Source organism: Agelaius tricolor, unplaced genomic scaffold, assembly GCF_023055355.1.
Source record: "Agelaius tricolor isolate 1412-34295 unplaced genomic scaffold, bAgeTri1.0.p SCAF_25, whole genome shotgun sequence".
Lineage (NCBI taxonomy): Eukaryota > Metazoa > Chordata > Aves > Passeriformes > Icteridae > Agelaius > Agelaius tricolor.
Genome location: NW_027269285.1, coordinates 597,921 through 617,731, shown reverse-complemented (window position 1 = coordinate 617,731; position 19,811 = coordinate 597,921). Strand labels below are relative to the sequence as shown.

The 19,811-nt window shown below is 46.5% G+C and overlaps 1 protein-coding gene across 5 annotated transcripts in view; it reads left to right on the top strand.

The window, feature by feature from the left end:
* The window catches only part of NLK (nemo like kinase), a 36,838-nt gene that overhangs the window by 288 nt on the left and 16,739 nt on the right, over positions 1-19,811 (top strand). For 2 of the 5 annotated variants that reach the window (XM_071448195.1, XM_071448199.1), the window contains exons 1-2: positions 1-147; positions 527-1,550. In XM_071448195.1, coding sequence (XP_071304296.1) covers positions 1,093-1,550 — 458 coding nt within the window. In that variant the 5' untranslated portion in view covers positions 1-147; positions 527-1,092. The remainder of the gene's footprint in view (positions 148-526; positions 1,551-19,811) is intronic. The other 3 variants (XM_071448197.1, XM_071448196.1, XM_071448198.1) reach the window with 2 other exon arrangements.

Below are 19,811 nucleotides of genomic sequence, written 5' to 3'. Positions count from 1 at the left end.
CGCCGGGCGCCGCGCGGTGATTGGTCGGGGGCGGCTCTCGCGCAGCCCAGCGGGCCGGGCGCGATTGGCTGCGGGCGGCGTCGGGCGCGCGCCCCGCAGGGGGGGGGAAGCGCGTGCCCGCGGCGCGGCGCGGGGCGGCGGGACCAGGTGAGAGCGGGGCCGGGGCCGGGGCCGGGGCCGGGCGGGGCGGGGACCCGGGGCCGCCCCCAGACCCTCCTGCCGCCCGCACCGCGGGCCCCCTGCCCTCCACCCCCGGCCCGACCCCCCCGGCCCGGCCGGCCCCGCCCCGCCGCGGGTCGCGCTGTCAGGGGCCGCTGCGTCCTGCCCCGCGCCCCCTTCCCGGCCCCGCGCCGCCCCGTCATTCATTCGCCACTTTTCCCCTTCCTTCGCCCCCCCCCGCGATCCCTGTCCTGGCCCGGCCCTTCCCTTCCTCTTTCTGTTTTGATCTTCTTTTAGCCCCCTCGCCCCCTTCTCCTCGCCCTGCGCCCCCCCCTTCACTTTCTCTGGGTCCTTGTGTGTGTTTCAGGCCTTCAAGGAAAAGTTGCAAACTCCCGAGTTGTGGCTGCTGTGAGGGAGCAGGTGCCTGGAAGGAGGGAGCAGGTGTCTGGAAGGAGGGAGCGATGTAGGAGGTGCCCGGGCTCAGGGAGGTTCGGGGGACACATGGAGAGGGTGTGGGAATGGCAGGGCTAGGCCGGCCAGCCCTCGCGGGGTGTTCAGGGCAGAGGCTCCGAGCCCTCCCTCCGGAGGGAAGGGGGATTGATCACGGTGTTTAATTTTTATAACAAGAAAAACAACAAAAATTACCAAAAGTGAAGGAAAAAACCCACCCCGGCCCCACCCCAGCTGCCCAAGGATGGAGTTGGAGTAGCCAAGCCCGGCTGGATGCTGGGGAAGGGGTTGGCGCCCGCACACATGAAGAGACTCCCCGAGTTGTTTGGCTTCGCGAGGAGATAAGGCCAGTGGAGCTCCATGTTTTTAAAGGTGGGCCGTGTATGATGAAACCCAACTTCTTTTAAAGTGTAGCAGATTTAATTTTTATGGCCAAATGACAGCTTGACCCAGTTGTTATCCAATCAAAGGGCATTTTTTTGAATGTCTCTTTGTGGCACAACAGCCAACGCAAAAATGATGGCGGCTTACAATGGCGGTACGTCTGCGGCAGCAGCAGGTCACCACCACCACCATCACCACCACCTTCCTCACCTCCCTCCTCCTCACCTCCATCACCACCACCATGCTCAGCACCACCTGCACGCCGGCTCGGCGGCCGCGGTGCACCCCGTGCAGCAGCATGCCTCCTCGGCCGCTGCGGCCGCCGCAGCCGCGGCCGCCGCCGCCGCGATGTTGAACCCAGGGCAGCAGCAGCCGTACTTCCCATCCCCGGCCCCGGGCCAGGCCCCCGGACCGGCTGCAGCAGCCCCAGCTCAGGTACAGGCTGCAGCAGCTGCTGCAGTCAAAGCGCACCATCATCAGCACTCACAACATCCACAGCAGCAACTGGACATTGAGCCGGACAGACCCATCGGATACGGAGCCTTTGGTGTTGTCTGGTGAGTAGAGACAAAAGTGAACCGATACCTCCTTGTCATTCTTTACCTGGTCATAACTCATCCTTGTTTTTGTCATTTGAATCAGAATACAAGAGAGCTGCTTACTAAGAGCTTTTTTGCTGGTTCTTCTCCGTTCTTAGAAAGTTGCTTCGCTTGTTTGCGTTGGCAGAACGAGGTTCCCGGTGGTGAGGAGCCACCTCTGACTAACAGCCCACCCTGCCGTTCTCTTCTGAGACAATACAGCTTGTTTATGCCCTTTCTGTACCTTTAATTAGAGCGTGCATCCGTGCAGCTAAGCCGTGCTTCCTAAAATTTCAGGTTAACAAATGAGCATTAGAATATTCATTTTGACCTGGCTTAAGAGTCAGAAATGAAAAGCGTATGAAAATGTCTTCCTTGTGCAGTCACCTGTCAAGATCTTTGTCTCACGGCGGTTTGACCTGCGGTAGTGCTGTGTGCTACCTAAAACAGCACAGCTGAACTTTGCTCCCCTCTCAAAAATGGAAATGGGATTTCCTGCCTCACTGTAGCTCTGCCTCCGGCCCTTTTATCCCCCAGCCGCGTTTCAGAGGAGTCTGTCAGCAGAGTGGAATCTCTCCTAATGTATTTTGTGACTACCTTAGAGCCATGTATGTAATTAGTGCCCTTCAGGAGCGCTGACACAAAGCTGGCAGCAGTGTATATATATATATATTTGTATATAAATGTTTGTCAGCATGCCCTATTCGGAGCTGTGCTGGGAAGCATGAAGGCTGGCAGGGGGTTGTTTGGAGAGCAGGCGTGTTGCAGTGCACTTCCTGCAGCACGAATGCAAAGTTTGCAGCTGTGTGTGGTGTCCCAGCCCTCTGCAGCGTTCCCAGCCCAGCCTCTGGGGTGCCCCAGGAGTTTTGCCTTAGGCAGTGGCCGAGCTGCAGCTTCAGTGGGAGGAGTGGCCGGGTCACGGTGTGTGCCAGGCAGAGGCAGAGGGCTCAGCAGGGCAGGCCTCAGGAGAGCAGAACCCCTTCTGCCTGCAGCCCAGCCCTTCAGGGTGGCCACGCGTCACCAGCCCAGTGCTGGTAGCAAATGGTGCTTTCTGAGGAGGCCGAGGGAGCTGCAGGAGCGAGGTGCAGGTCAGTGCTGTGGTTGCTCTCGTGTGCCTTCCCTCAGAGCTGGGGAGTTAATTTAAACGCCGAGTTCTCCCTGTCGGAGGGGAGCTGTTGTGCAGTCAGCACTGCCGTGCTCTGGCTGTGTTACAGCATTAAAAAGTGGGTGTAAAAGAATGAAAACTGACAAGGAATCTGCTTAAAAAAATTATCTGAAGGTATTTCCATCAGTTTGTATATTTTTTAAAAGTATGGAGTTTTATAACTTAATTTGTTAAGGTCTTTGCTTAAATTCATGTCGTTATGTAAGATCAGCCCTTTTTACTGGTGTTTTGTTTGCCTCTGCATTTTCCAGGTCTTTATTTTCCCAGTTCTGTTCACCAAAAAACAAGGTGCAGAGAGAGATCTGCTTCCACAGTATTCAGTAGAATGAAAGGTCACGCTTGCATATTTAAATATAATATCATTAAGGGTGCTAGGGGGAGAAAGGAGGAGTAGAGGGAAGGGTCTGACTGACATCAGGTAGGAAAGGCAGTGCCAAAAGCATCTGCCCATCCTGAGCCCTGGGCTGCGCACCTGCGGCCGCCCGCAGGACCTGCCCCTGAGGGACTGTGCCTGCAGAGCTGCAACTACAGCTCTGCTTGGAGCTTACAACAGCTTGGGAAAGAGAAAACAACAAAGGGGGAGGGTGTCAGCTAAAAGCAGAAGCTGGGAGCTGGGATCCCTCCGGCTGCACTGGCTCAGGATGTCATTGGTGGGAGTGAGTTCCTCTTTGCTCACGTGTGTTTGAATTCAGTGGTCACTGCTTAGCTTTTGGCATTCCACGTTAACTTCTGCTGGTGAGTGCAGACTCAATTTAGGAGTCTGTAAGCAGTAATTAAACTGAATTTTAGTTTCATTCAAAATGTGGCAGAATGCCCATGTAATTGAATTTTAGCTATGTGAGATAAAGTAAACACTGACTTGAGTATTTATAGTTTGAGGTGACTTGGACATGAGCGATGTGCACTTGGGTTCAGGCGTGACACTGGGTTCACAAAGCCTGAGTGACTTTGGAAGGAGGATTTGTTGTTTCTCAGTACCTTGTCTGAGCATTATTTGTGCTAATAGGTAACTGAAAAGTTTTTATGCGTGCTTCTGAGGGAAATGGATGTTATTGCATAGACAGTTGGGGTATTTGCAGAAGTCTTTCATCTTGTGCTCTGGTGTGTCACTGCTTTGTTGGGGAGGCACAGCTGACCTGAGCTCAGTTCAGTGAGAGATCAGCGTGTGGCGTTGCACTTCCCGTTACCTCACCGAGAGAGATTTTCTCTTGGCAGTTGAATTAGCATTTGTCATTAGTTCATTTGTCTGCTGCTCGATGATGTTTCGGGGTGGCTGATGTGCTGCTGGAGTTTCTCACTCGTGAAGAGCCAAAGCCTGGTGCTTCAGCACTTTGGTTATTAACCCCTGCGGGCGGGTGCTGCTGCTGCAGGGGTCTGTGCGCACAGGCCGTGTCCTCGCTCAGCTGGGCACCTCTGCTGTGGAAATCGGCTGTCCTGGCACAGCAGCTGCTCTGCCTGCTGCCCTGCGGCTGGGAGGGTGTTGCTGAGCAGGGGCAGGTGTGCAGGGACTTTCCCCAGGTCCCGCAGGTTTGTTTCCCCACGCTCTGGTTTGGTGAATTGATGCAAACCCAGTCGTGTTCCTCATTTGCCAAAAGCAGAGTGATTTGCTCTTGGAGTGTTCCCTGCTCTCATGTTCCTATAGTGCTGAAAAAATCCAGATTTTAATGTCAGCGACAAGCTCTGTCTGTGTCCTGTGGTTCAGACTGAGTAGGGCTGAGTTTGGGAAGTCTTGTGTCTGTTCCAAGAATGAGGAGCTGTCCTTTGGAGAAGTGCTCCCAGTTTTGCTGGGGAGACATGCTGCTGCCATCTGGTGGGATTCCTAAAAAAATAATAATAATGATAATTAAAAAAATGTATCGATTGAACCTGCCAAGGCTGGTAGGTTTGCAGTGAGGGGTGAAGCCTCAGTCCCTCTGCAAGAGGTGCTGGTGCTGTTTCCATGCAGGGTTCCTGAGCTGGTGAAGAGGCTCTGCAGCTGCAGGAGGGAGATAGGGAACGACAACTCTTGCTGCTGGTTCATGGTGGTTACACTGCTGCTGAAATGTGGAAATGTCCTGTTGGCTGGGATAGATCTACTCCAGTGGGATAGGAATGTAAGGTGTGGGGGAATTCTGCTTGTCTTCCTTGTGTCTCTTAATTTAGAAAAATTATTGTTGTTCATCAAAAACTGTGGAACCAAGCAATCTCTCTTAATAATGTCAAATCCATGTTAAAATGCATCTCAGTGGGAAAGCTGTTACAAGTGACAATAGAAGAAAGTATTTGAATTAATATTTTTTAAATTCCCGATTTACCCCATTTGAAATTGTGTGTGGGGGTTAAAGTACTTGCTTCTAATCCTTTTTATTCAGGAGGTCACATGACAGTACAGTGTTCTAAACAGTTTGGCTGTTGGTGTTGAGACAGGACATCATGTTCAGGCTGTCATAACTCTAAGGGCAGAAATAATTTAGCCTTAATCTACTGTTCATTGCTGGCCTGCAAAGGCCTGAAAATGCCAAAGTCATTGCTCCATAAAACCCAAAAGAATATTGCATACAATGGATTGTTGCCTGGACCCTGGAACTATTTTAAGAGGGTTTTATCCCAGCACTGATACTAAGCACAGCAGCAGGAAAGACGTTCCCAGGATAAACTGATAATCTCCCTCTCCTTTAAAGGAGTGTGTCCTGCTGAGCAAGGATGCAGTGGGGATAATGTGTCTGGGACAAAATTGCCAGAATGTATATTAAGGAAAAGAAGGTGTTATGGGTTCAGAGAAGTCTGAGAAGTGGCAGGAGAAGTTCCCCTTCTGCTATCTGACACTGCTGAAAACCACAATGATGTTTGGCATAGTTAATACTATTAATGATGCCTAGGCTGGAAAGTGAGAAAAGTTTAGCAAAAGCTGAACTATAGACATTTCTTTTATGAATTCAACAGGACTTTTGATGGGAGAGGTTTTTTCTGAAGTTGAAGCTGTCTGTATAATCTTTGTCCAGTCCCTCAAACCTCACCTGCCAGAAGACAGTACTTGACCATCAGGAAGTATCCTCTGCTAATGAACAGGTGGACAGTGGTTAGCTTTGACCATTTTGTGTTAGTCTGAAGTGACTGTTTTGTTCCTGCTGAGCAGCGCTGGTGCTGTGCTGCTGCTCACCCACGCCACAGGAGAGAGCTGGGTGCACGAGGGGCTCGGTCCCTGGGGCCCAGGGGAGCTCCAGAACCGTGCCCAGGGCACAGAGCAGGGGCACAGAAGGGCTGATGGCACTGGGGGGTTTGTCTCCAGCCCCATGGCACCAGGGCACAGAGCAGGGGCACACAAGGGCTGATGGCACTGGGGAGCTCCAGAACCGTGCCCAGGGCACAGAGCAGGGGCACAGAAGGGCTGATGGCACTGGGGAGCTCCAGCCCCATGGCACCAGGGCACAGAGCAGGGGCACAGAAGGGCTGATGGCACTGGGGTGTTTGTCTCCAGGCCCATGCCCAGGGCACAGAGCAGGGGCACAGAAGGGCTGATGGCACTGGGGAGCTCCAGCCCCATGGCACCAGGGCACAGAGCAGGGGCACAGAAGGGCTGATGGCACTGGGGAGCTCCAGCCCCATGGCACCAGGGCACAGAGCAGGGGCACAGAAGGGCTGATGGCACTGGGGTGTTTGTCTCCAGGCCCATGCCCAGGGCACAGAGCAGGGGCACAGAAGGGCTGATGGCACTGGGGGATTTGTCTCCCCAAGCCTTCCCCCAGCTCTGAGGGGCCAGGCCTGGACCACGAGTTTCCCGCTCTTTGTGTTCTACTTCAGTGAGTTCTGCTGTTGTCTGATGCAGATAGACACTGATTTCATAAGAAGGAGGCAGAGTCATTTTTATCCCATTATTGGAGGGAACCAGGAGGATGCCTAAGGCAAAGGAGGCAGCACTGGCAGTGGGCACGGAGCAGAGTGGGGATGGGGTTTCACATTCACCATCACAATGGAAGGAGCTGCAGGTGATGATCTTAGATCCCTATGTCAGTAATTTTTTTATAGGATTGCTTTATCTAAATTGGATTCTGACCTTATTTGTGAAGAAATGTAGTAGAACAATGACCTTATTCAGGTTTTTCTATATGGGAAATTTTGCAAAGTTTATGTGTTTGAGTATTTGGGGCTTTTTTTCAGATTTCCTGAAAAGAAAAATTCTGTTAACATTTAAATGACTGTTTCCCAAATGGAGTGAATTAAATGAAAATGATATAATAACTCCTTGCGTTCAAATTAGACGTTGGATTAGGTGAAATTCTATCCAAGTAATATATGAGTTGTTCATTATTGTCTTGTAACATGATGCAAGAAAGAAGGAATGTGAATAACATTTTTTTTTCTCAAAGTTGGGCAAGGACCATTTGGGATAAATTAGTTCACTGTAAATTATGCCAAGGTCAGCGTTTCAGAGGTCACTTGAAATGCAAGTTGCTTTGCAGCACCTGCAGACCTTGATGTTGTTTGTATCCACACAGGACTGGATGCTGATAATCCAGTTAGATCCTGGTAGCATTCAGTGTTTTTTCTTTCTTCCTCTGAATTCTGCAAATGTTACAGCTTGTGACTGGATCTGCAGTCTAATATTGATTTTCCAGAAGACATATTTCAGATGTTCTTTTCTCTCTCCCCCCGACTCTTTCATCTCTTTTTAAGGGATATTTAAGTTGTTGAATTCCCTAATCCCAAGCAGAGCTGTTGGTGTTTTGGGGGGGTGAAGGTGTGAGGGTGCAACCCAAAGTGTGGGATCCCCCAGAGCAGGAGATAAAGGCCATGAAAGGGTCTGGGGAGAGGCTGCTGGGTGTGACTGGGCTGCTCCATTTCTCAGGGAACAATGGCATAGGAAGAACAGCTTTGGGCAGGTGAAGTGGAGGAAGCCTTGGGGATATGTTTGAAGTGTTTTTTGATGACTTGTAATGGTTGTATCTGGGTCTCATGTATCTTTAATCCTCTGGAAAGTTCTGCCTCCTGGTCTGGAGTGGATAATGTGCAGCTGTTCTTGTGAGAAAAGCTGGCTCAAAGGTGTGTCGAGTTTGCTTAAATGGAATTTGTGTTCATTAATATAATTGGTGATGTTTTTTAAAAGGTGTGTTAAAATCCACAAAGAGTTTTAAGTGCTAGAAAACCTCGCAGTAGATGCTGTAAGTTTTGGTTTATTGGTAGTCAGAGTAACTACTGCACCTGTTTTGTAAAAGTAGACCCCTGAGTAAGGTGGGAGATGCTTAAATCAAAGTGGCAGATGGCAGGCAGTGCAAACATGTGTGAAAAGGATAGAGACTTCTGGGATCAGTGCTTTGTTTATTGATGATAGTATTTGTTCATAATCAGCAGTAACAGGGAAAAAGTGGATGGGATGGGCACTGAATGGGTGGTAGCTACAGGTGGTACAAACCACAGCCATCACCTGTCTAAGAGGGGTTATAAAAACAAATGTTGTTGTAGCAGTACTTTGTTTTAAAACATAGGTCATATATTTTATTTAATTTTTATTTCCCCACTGTCTTTTCTGACTTTTTCATCACTTCTGCCAATTTTTCTCATTTTCTGCCATTGTCTGTGGTGCTTGGTATGAAGTGCAGCTTACCAGCAGCATGCTTAAATGAAAACAGTAGTGTTTGGAGATGAGGGGTAAATAGTAGAAAATAAATAACATTTCCCTGTGGAAATCACTGGAGCTCCATCCATAGTGCACTGCAGGAGGAACCTGGAAAAGAGCAAAGTCATCTCCTCTATAGAACACGTGGCCTTCCTTAGGGTGTCCTGTGGGCACATGGATGGGCTGCAGCCTGTGGGTGCCACTGGGTGAACACTTGTGATTCCAGCATGTGGATCACAGAACTGAGTCTTGTTTGGGGAAATCCCCAACTTGCCCATGGTCACAAATGCCTTGAAATCACTGAGGTGCTGATGCTTGTAAGGTTCAGTTGTGTATGGTAAGTCTGCTGAGAGCCTCGATCAACAAAACTGTCAGCTCAGTTTTCTGGGTTCACAGTTCCCTGGTTTTGCTACAAATTGCCTGGGGGGGTTTCAGTAATTGTGGAAAAATGCCAGTCGTGTTCAGGTGAACTCAGGTGTGTGAAGTGAGTGCACGTGGTGCTGGTCAGGCTGGTGTGGGGACAGGAGGGCAGAAAGCTGCAGGGGAGGACAGCCAGGTACCAAAATGCTGCTCAGAATGCACCAGAACAATACACCTAACCTACCAGAATAATCTGGACTTCATTTCAGTATTTAAAGCTGCATCATCTTTTCTTATGCAATCGTGACGGATAAATGAAGGCAGACTCACACCAGCCTTGATATGAAACAACTTCCATGGCTACAGCTCTGGAACATGGCCATGTACAGTCTTTAAAAATGCTTAGTAAGAATTTGAGCTTTAATCTTGAGGGCTGTGGCAGAATCAGTGTGTCCTGGTAGTATCATTCTTTAATTTCCTGATGTGATGTTTTTCCATAAAGGCTTGGAAGCATTTGTGTGTGAGTGGAATTTTTATGCTCTTAATGCTGTTGGATATAACATCAGAATGGTTATAGCAGAATCATTGTGTAAAATACATATTCTCTTATTTCTTTAAATTTTCTTAGAACATAATATGATGGTACTTATGTGGGATTAGAAGAAAGAAATGGTTTTTCAGAGCATTCTGTTCAAAAACTCTTACAGGAAATTTTGTGGAAAAGTGAAATATACTGGGAACTGTAATCCTTGGACTTCAGAGGAGGATTTTCTTTCCTCCCTTCTCTGTTACATGAAAACACATTTTAATAGTTGCAAAAAACCCCAGAATTGCTCACCAGAGGAGCTGGTGTTTCAGTTTCCGTGTCGTTTTGGATGGTGCTGATCCCCAAGCTGCTCCTGGTTCGTTGCAGTTTGTCTCCATTTTCCGGGTACCACCAGGAGGTGCTCTTAGGGTTTGCTGAGTTTTGTGGTGTCAGGGTAGAGCCTTTGCTCAATGGGACCAGTGAAGCTGGGGATGGTGTTGAGCTGGTGGCCAAGTACTTACTCAGGGTTTGAGATAGTTTATTATGCTTTTTCTGAAGAGTGACTGACTCTGCCTTCTCCTTGGCTGTGTGTGGAGTTGGCTATTGCAGGTAATGCACTATTGTTTGATATCAATTCATGTAACTATGGAAGAGTATTTGTCTATGAATGGCAAACCTTGCTCCATGGGGCAGTAGCAGGTTTCAGCAAGGAGCAGCGTTCCTCCTGTGCACAGCTGCTGCAGTGTGTGCTGGCTCTGGGTGAGGGAGGGGGGCCTGCCACGTGCTCTGGCTTTCTCTCAGAGCCATTCTATTCAGCCTTTGCGCTTTTGGTTCCTAATGGGTTAAGGTATACTACAGGAAATACAGAAAAAGTTCTCTCCCAGCCCATTCTGAAGCCCTTGATTGATGCAGGGCACTCCTGTCTGGAGTAGAGCTGCAGGTCACTGGCTTCTGAGCACAAGTGTGTCTCTGCCTTTTAACTGGGACCTGCTTGGCTTCCTCCTGCCTGCGTTTTTAAAGGCCCTTGGCAGCCCATGTGAGACCATTTGAAAGCCTCAATTAGAGCTTTTTCCCCTCAGAGATTGCATAGTGACAGCACAAAAGCATTGTTTAAAGGCTGTTCTCATCTTGCAGTATAACTTCTCTTTGGATGTTTCTGTAAGTTCTGCTTGGCTCGCTCAGAGCAGTCTTTGGAAGGAGGATTTCTTTTCAGGACAAGGAAGAGAAGGCATTATTATTTCTGGGCTGCTTGCCATCCATCTTTCTTAATTTTATCAATTCCTAGGCTAGGGTTTTTGGTAAAATGAAGAAAAGAATTTCCTGAGCCTCTCAGTGCTCTCTGGCTCGCCCGTGTTGTCCGTGTTGTGTTTGAAGAGGAGACCAGGCCTCCTTGCTGCTGCTTTGTAGCTGGTGGGTGTGATGCTGGAGCAGAGGGACTGTTTTTGTCGTGGTTGTGGCTGGAGGAAGGGCTGTGGGTCACACAGGGAGCCGTGTGCTCCTCACGTGAGCCTGCACAGAGCAGCTCTGCCCAAGGTCACACGTGGGCTGTGTGCAGGGGTGCCCAGCACCAGGGGCGCAGCTCAGGCCTGCTCTCAGCTCTTGGAAAAAACAGAATAAAGACAGTCAAAACAACGCTAGGGGAATTGAGATACTGTTCCTGGTTTTGAGCAGAAATGGGGAGTCTCCCAATCAATTCGCATGTTTCAAATCACAGCTCGAATCTCAATTGCAAGGACAGGTAGGAATGGACCCAGAAATGGAGATCTGCCAATAGTTTTGTCAGGGGCATGTGTCTTCTAAGTCATTGTTCTCAGAGCCGCTGTTGTTAACAAGATGTACAGGTAAAGACCAGTGGGGTTTAGTGCTTTTTGTTTTCCTGTAGTTCAGCATATGGAAATGAAAGAAAAAACCAACTACCAAACACAGAACCAACCAAGGCTAGTATAAAAATAATACCCAGCTTTTAAAGTGAAATGGCAGTGAGTAATGATTAGCATCTACTTTATTCTTATGTCTAAATTCAAATTGTTGGGGGCAGAAGCTCCCACGTATTAATTGCAGTTAATTTAAAGGGACAGTGGCCTGCATCATTAGTGCTCTGTCCAGTGCTGCTTCACCAGTGAATATTCACATGATGAGCTGGAACAAAAGGATGTGACATTAAGACCTGCTATGTTTAAGTTTAAAAGCCATTGAAAATTGCCATTTATGATTTGGCAGAGAAAGAATTTTATCTTCTCCTTGTAGATCCGGACTGTGTGGAGAGGGGAGTGTCTGTGTGGGCTGGGGAATCCTTCTGTGTCAGTGACTAAAGACCAGCCCAGATCCTGCACTCTGCCAGTCTTTGTGCACCACTGTTCTAAAAGAGAATGTCCTACAGCCACTCTGAGAGGCAAAAATGTATTTTAGAAAATCTGTTTTACCATGGATCACTTGATTTAATTGAAGACAGTAAGAGTTCTACCTAAGAGCTTAACTAAAAGCAGATTTTAATTATGAAGTCGAAAGTACATTTGATTTGGTTTTTCAATTATTGTAGATACCTCAAGGTATCAGAGTGCTTTTCTGAGCATATTTGTTCATTGATTGCACTTGAAAAGTCAGGATCAAGGACTTGCACCGTGCTTTTACCAGCAGGGCATTCACATCCTCACCCAAGCCTGTAAGCTGAGCTGAGCTTCCCTTCTGCCCCTGCTGAAGAAACAAAGCATGTATGTTCCTTTGGTTTGGATTGCTTATTGTTTTCTGAAGCAGTTGAGGAAAAGTAGGTGAATGTTGACAGAATCAGGACCAGCTTTGACCTACTTGTGGCTTTTTTTCTGATCTCTGTCTTGGGCATGTCACCTTATCATTTTTAAGCTACTGTTTACTCATGTGAAACCTCATCTGAAACATTGAGAACTGACAGGTGTTTGGTAATTTGAATATTAAATGTATATATCATCACTCCCACAGTTGTTCCCAAGGAGATTTTGTCACTTACCAAATGACCCAGTAAAGGGAATTCTTCTGTAATAATTTTATTTCATCCTGAACTATTGTTTAAATTTTGAGTTTGAAGTATTTTAGAGTCATTAATTTCATTCCCCTGGAATTGCACCCATGGTAGTGATTCCATCTGTTATCACAAGGTTTTTGACAGACACAGAATAGAGAAACATATATTAGGATTTTCCTGTCAGTTCATGGAGATCACTGGAAGCTAAATACAGCTGTGAAAGGAGGAGGTCAAAAGGGAGTCCTGCAGGTCAGACCTTGGTGTTTCTGTGGATGGAGATGTGAAACCAAACCAACTGCATTGTAGCACATAGGTTAATTTGGTTTATAACAATTCAGGCTGGTTTTCTTCTAGTGGGAAGAGGGAGAGACACACTTTCCTTGAAGATCTGGTAATATTTTAAACAGTTCTGTAAGATGACATTTTGTGGGTGAGTTTTAGGAGGGGGAAAGGGCTGAGGATTACTGGAGCTGTGCTGCCTCCAGCACCTGGTACAGGTCCCCTGGCCCTGGCACCAAGACATGAACAGGGTTGGCTGGCTTACCTGAAAATTTAGATTTTGCCAATTTTACAGTATTTCAGACATTTGAACAGTCGCCAAACGACCTCTCACAGACATTCATCAGCTACAGTTCTGCTGTTGCAGACAGGGAAGAATTTTGAGCAGTCTCGTCCCACTCTCAGCAGGCTGTTCACTCAAAGGTGCTGTTCACCTCTCCACTTCAGTGTGTCACTCCAATGTCTCTGGATTTCTGAAATTGCCTTTGGAATCTATTGAAAAGGAGTGGTTACGGCTCCAGTGTAATTGAGACTGTCAAGGAAATAGGTGGAATTTTTACAGCACCGTGAGACTTGATGGTATGTGACAGAGGATCATTCACTTCACTGGCCCATGGTAATGGGAGACTGATGTGTCTTTAAATGCCCTGGCAATAAATAGAAGACTGATTTTTACCTTTTTTTTCCTTCTTTTTTGCAAGGCTATGGGTCTTTCTTAAATCTTCATTAACATGTAATAAAATATAAAGCACTTCTTTCATGTTCCAAAAATACCCCATCTGAGACACGTTATAGACTTTTGGATGGTAGAGGTTATGAATTTATTTATTTCACACTTGTGTTTTGACATGTCCTTTCTGTTCCTACAGTAATTCAGAGAAGGAATGACTGGGCAGGGTTGAGCACATAGAAATCTTTACATAGAAAAAAATGGCAGCAGTTTGCAATAATTTACGTGAGTAAAACGTGCAGAGGAAGCCTTAGAGAAGCTGATGTGAAATGCTTTGTGCACAGCTACAAGGACACAGCTTATAATGTGGCTGGGCCTTTGCCACCATTGTCACATAGCCTAAAGGGGGATCCTGAGCTGCCACAATGGGAAAAGCTGCACAGCTCATGTCAGATGTGCTGCTCCTTTGGCTCTCAGCTCTTTGGTTTGTTCAGCAGCAGAGCAATTGAGATGTCTCTGCTCAGTGTTTACTTTGGCTGTTGTGAAGTGTTGGGCTTGGGAATTACAGCATCTTATAGGCTTGGTGTGTATTTAAAGTAATATTTTAAAGTTTGGTGATTCTAACATCCATGCCTATGCAAGACAAATAAAACACTGTTATCTAAAATAATTTCTGGTAAAGAGAATGGAAGAGAAAGTGTCAGCTACGAAGCATTCTGAGTTTCAATTCTGTGTTCTGTACTATTGTAGAATACAGAATTCCTTTGAATAAGGAATGGGCGGAGTAAGTTGAAACTTGAAAGGTCAGTAAATAAGATTTGGCTCTTCCAGCTAAAAATCTTGATGAATGTTCATGTATTTATAATCACTACAGAATTTGGGGACATTAATATAAATAGCAGTAATTCATAAAATTAAAAGGTACCCTCAGCCTCATACATATATACCTACTTATTTGTGTATTTATATATAAATACATCAAAGTCCTGAGGCTAAATCCTTAACCAACAGGTACAAATATCTCCCTGGTGGAGATATTTGCAGGGAACACTGCAGTGTAATTACTTTGAAGTACTGAGTTTCAAATATTTCTTGTACACTTTGGTTTGAATCCTCTTCTGGTTTTCTCCTGTGTGAGGAAACATGATTGTGGTGAAAGATGGACTGGCTGGAACAGGACAGGTTTCCCCTGGGAGAGGAAGTGTTGAGGTATTGATGGGGATGAGGTGCTGAGCTGCTTCACAGGGATTGCTGTGCACAAAGGAGCTCAGGTGCCGTTTGCTGTGGTTTGTTCTGTCCTGGCCTGGGGAGAGGTGCAGGGAGAGCTGCTGGGTGGTTATTGCAGGAAGCGAGGATATGACCAGAGACCTTATTAACCTACTTTGCTCTGGAGGTGCAGGAACACTCCAGGAACTGTGCCAAGGCCTGCAGCCTTGTTGGACGTGGAGAGGAAGGTTTCTCATCTGGGCTTTTCTTGGTTGGCTGGTGGGAATGGGAATAGAGGTCAGTGAATTGGGGCAGGAATGTGCATGTTATAGTGGTAAAAGCTTTAAAAATAAAGAAGAAAGAAAGTAAAAATACATGGAGCTCTATGTGTTTATTGGGAGTGTTATTTATCTGTGGACATCACATCCAGAGCTATGCCACTGGCTGAAAAAAAAAAAAATAAATAAATTAAACATTATCCGAATAAATGTCATGTGTAGTGTAGTAATTTATTGTAGCTGTGGTTCATATAGGCAGTTGAGAAGTGAATAAAAAGGTCTGAAGCAGACTCAAAAAATTTTGTATAAGTGGGAAAATAAATTTGATTTGGAAAGCAGTTTCAATTTTAAGCTTCCATGAAGGAAGACAAATTAAACATTTTTAAAGATATTAGCCATAACAGTATCCCTTTAATTTTCACTCCTTTCTTTTAAGTAAGATACTCTGAATCACTTTTTGTTCAAGGAGACAGATTTCTTGCAGTAATCAGTTTTGCTTTTAGCTCTGATTTGTAAAGAATAAGTGATAATGGCACACATGCTGGAGGGTGTGATTAGAACCAACGTTAAAAGGCTTTTTTTGGACATGGATGGCTGGAAAAGGAGCTCTGGAGAGGTCTGCATTTAGCAGGAGGGAGTAAAGCACACCTTTGAAGTTGCTTAACCCTTTCCCCTAAAATACCTGTAAGTGGAAATGAGATCTGGATGTTTTCTTCAGGCTCATGAAAAGTTCTACATGAAATCTGTTAGCTTGCATTCAGCCACTTCTTTCCCTGAGCAGATCCCATACCACTTAAAAGACCAGCTCCTGAGGATATGTGTTAGAAAGACTTTGCTATTTGGAATAACTTACAGGTTTCCTTGAAGTGCCTTTGGGTATTTTTTGATTACTTTACAGTATTCCATGGAGAATGTTGAGAAAACTTAATGAAATGCTGAGAATGCGCATTGGTAGTCAGTTAATTAAATTGTCTTTTTGTGTAATCTTCTTAAGTAACTTATTTTCTGTTCAGTGCCTTTCCAACAAACACAAATTGTTGTTCACATGCAGATTCCTGCATGCAAAACCTACTTTACTAGCCAAAATATTAAGAAAATATTTAGCAGGTGGAGTATATTTTTTTAGGTCCCAGATGTCTAAAAGTGTAAGCAGTTTTTACTTTTGTCTGTGAACACCTTCACCCAGCTTTTGTCAATCCATATCAGCCCATGGCTCCTTGTCAGGCGCTCAGTTGTGTCAGCTGATCCCCAGGGATGGGTGAAACAGGGAACTCTGTGACTTGGCTTCTCTGCCTCAAAGTTCAATCCAAGTGAAATCCAAGTTTTGCTCAGTAGCATCTCCTTAGCTATCTTTTTGCAGTTTGCTTTCATATCATATCTCTCAAAGTTTGTCTTTTTTTTTTTACCCACTGTAAATATTTCATTTTAGGATCTTTGAAGTATTGCCAGCTGGAGGCTGCTACAGAGCAATAGTGACCTGAAAATCAACAGCACATCCAGTGCTTAAATAGCTCGAAAAATAACAGCTGTTCTTTTTGATAATGTCTTTTAACAATGAAACCTTATTTTTCTGTGCTCGTGTTCTAAAAATTCTGCTGTCACTAACAACTCTGCCTCAGTGTTTCAGACTCTTCTGTGCTGCAGCTACTGGGACTTTTTGTAGGCAATGATTTATGGCAAGTTTTGGAATATTTTTTAAGTCCCCAAACTGCTGATGTGAATAGGTGGCCACACATGTCAGTGTGTCTTGTGGGCCCTGCTGAATTCCTCGGGGTGAGCAGGTGTTTAATGTAACTCACAGGTGGGATAACGGGGAATGGTGTGGTTTAACGGGGAATGGTGTGGTTTAACGGGGAATGGTGTGGTTTAACAGGCAATGGTGTGGCTTAACGGGGAATGGTGTGGTTTCACAGGGAATGGTGTGGTTTCACAGGCAATGGTGTGGCTTAACGGGGAATGGTGTGGCTTAACGGGGAATGGTGTGGTTTAACGGGGAATGGTGTGGTTTAACGGGGAATGGTGTGGTTTAACGGGGAATGGTGTGGTTTAACGGGGAATGGTGTGGTTTAACGGGGAATGGTGTGGTTTAACGGGGAATGGTGTGGTTTCACAGGGAATGGTGTGGTTTAACGGGGAATGGTGTGGTTTCACAGGGAATGGTGTGGTTTCACAGGCAATGGTGTGGTTTCACAGGGAATGGTGTGGTTTCACAGGCAATGGTGTGGTTTAACAGGGAATGGTTGGTGTGCTTCCTCTCTGAGCTGTGTCTCTGGCTGGTGGGTGGCTGCAGGACCCTCCTCTGGTCAGTGCAGTTCTCACTCCCTGGCGTCATCCTGGGATTCCCTGTGCTTCCCTGGCTTGTGCTCCTCCTTCAGCCTCCCTGCTGCTGTGCCTGTCAGGGCTCCTATTTCCAGTTTCATTGCTCCTTCCTGGGGACAGGCCTCATGCTGCAAGTTCAGAGCAGCCTTCCAGAGAGCTCTGGTCATGGCAGTAAAGTGAAGAGGACTGAGCACTGCTCTGCTCTAATATTTTCCTCCTTTTCCTAATGAATCTGTGGGTGGCTTTTCTTTTAAAAATTATAGCTGAAATGACTATGAATATCTCCTTTAAACGAGATTGTATCAGCTTTTGCATCTTTCAGACAATGCATGTACAGCCAGAGGGTAAAACCCATTATAATGCCATGCTAATTGCATGAGTGTGTGTGCTAAAACTCTCTTGTTGTGAGAAATCCAGCCAAAACAAAACCTTGCTCCTGATGATCCCTCTCCCAGCACTGCTGGAGGGGAGCCCAGGTCACCCTGCTGGCAGGACAGGGTGCACAGGGGGCTGTGGCACTCAGCAGGCCCTGGCTGCAACACACTGGGAGAAAAGACTCATGAAATTAGAAAATTGGGGTCCTCAGATCAGGAATCTGGTTATCTACGAGGAGGCTCTGCTGGTTCTCTGCATTCACTGCTGGGGTGAGGCACCTCTAGAGAAGCAGTTCATGTGTTACCCAAGAGCCCTCAAAAAGAGAATAATCCCACCTCTCCCTCTCCTTATTCACTTGGCAGAGGCAGTGTGACTGACTGAGATGCTCTCTGACACATGCCTGGGCTGCCATTGTTCCTGAACAAGCGTCTGTCTGTCCTGCCTTTGTCTGGGGCTGTTCCCTGCTGGCCGTGTCACCATGCCAGCACAGCTGTTTGGGGCCAGCCCGGGCTGCAGCAGCCCCTGCCCGGGGCAGGAGCGCCTGGCTCGCAGCTTTGGGCTGGAAAACTGACTTTCAGCTACTAAAGCTAGACAGAGCCATTTAGCATGTGAATAATTTAACTTCCATTAGGAATTGTCACAGGGCTTCAGAACAAGTTTTGTGTGCGGGTCAGGAGCAGTGTGGGACACGGACTGCAGTCTGTGAGGGGAGAAAACACTGCTGACAGTAGGCAAGGTCACTGCAGGGCCTGGAACATCACCTTTGGCCTGTCTCCCTGGTGTTTGAATCTTTATAATGGTAAATTGCTAAAGCAGCTGCTTTGCGTAAAAACTCAGCCACTGTGCATGCATTTATTTTTTTCCTTCAGTAAGACATCTGTTGCTAAATCCACATATATATATTGGTTTGTTTTCTTGAGGATTTCACGCTTATGTCCTTATTTTCCTCACCTCTCCCCTCTGCTACCCAACAGTCCATTGAATGTTGTGGATCAGTTTTTGTCACATTTTGGTCGGGCTCAGTGCCTGGCAGTGACTTTGCAGAGAGCAGGGCCTGGTCTCATGGCCTGTGCCTGTGTGCAAATTTTATGTACTCAATCAAGCATTTCCCAGATAAGAGATTTGATAAGTGCACAGCCTCTCCCTGCCCTTCCACTTCAGTCTTGGGAATCTTGTGGGTTTGTGAGCTTTTCTAAGGGATTTTTAATATCATCCCATGCTCAAGTATATTTTGAAATATGCCAAGATGTGATTGATTGCGATACTGTGTGCTGAAAAAGTGGCATATTGGGATCACATGCCCTTGAGTATGAGCTGTGCTGTTTGTTTTCAAGTGGTACATCAAACATGCCTGGGTGAGCAGCTGAAATGCTTGTGGGACCAGGCCACTTACATATCTCAAAGTAAGGCTTGCTGGAAAAGCCTGTGTGATTAAGAGCCAAGCAACTGAGGAAGAAAGTTCACTGACTAATAAGAAAAACTTGCAGAGTAATCCTATTAAATTCCCTCCCTTCTGGTAAGTCCTGATGTAAATTTATAGATATTCTCTATAAATGTGAAGGAAGGTTTGTTTCCATGATAGAACAAACTCCACCAGCAGTTTCCCACACCACCCCAAGAACATTCTTTCATTATCTTGCTCCTGTGTAATAATTGCACGGAGCAGTCACAAACTTGTTTTTCTACCAGTTGAAACTACAGAACAATGTGTATGCCTTGACCTGGATTCAGGGAGAGAAAAAGTCACTGTTGGCATAGACTCCACCTTGAAAACTTGCCATCAACATGGCAGAGAGTTGCTAAAGGCTTATAATGCGTAATTGAAACGGCTGAATGCCTGCAAGGATTCTTTGAGATAAGGATTGTCTTTGAAAACATTTTAACTAGAGGTCTGGGTTGTGTCATTAATCTCTTCTGTAGTCCTATTACTTTTTAAAATTGTATTATTTCTGGTGTGATTAGCTTGCAAAGTAAATAGAAGGTGCAGGTTCTGTAAAGTATCGTTTTCTTTATGTGTTTTATGTCAGACTATTTTAAAAGCTTTTTATGTAGTTCTTAAATCTAGCAAGACATACATACATTATGTATAATCAGCAGAACAGAAGGGTTTCTGGTGGCAGGAGCGTGGCCCTGCTGCCACTACAGGGCACCCGCTGCAGTTCAGGGGATGCATCCCATCCCCGTGCTGGCCCCAGGGCTGCTCTGCTGCTGCCCCTCGGCTGCTGTGGTTGTGCTCTGCCCCCAGGATGCCCTGGCCCTTTGTCCCAGCCGTGTGTCCCTGCAGGGCTGGCGTTGGGGCTGGCTGCACCCTCAGTGCTCAGTGCTGGATCCCCCAGCTCAGGGTCCCTGCTCAGTGTCACTCCCAAAGGCGTGGTTGGAGCTCAGCTCGCTGCCTTGCCACAAGATTCAATCACTTATTGTTTGCCCCATACCTATATATAAATTTTTGCTAGGTTATTTTGGGTTTGAAT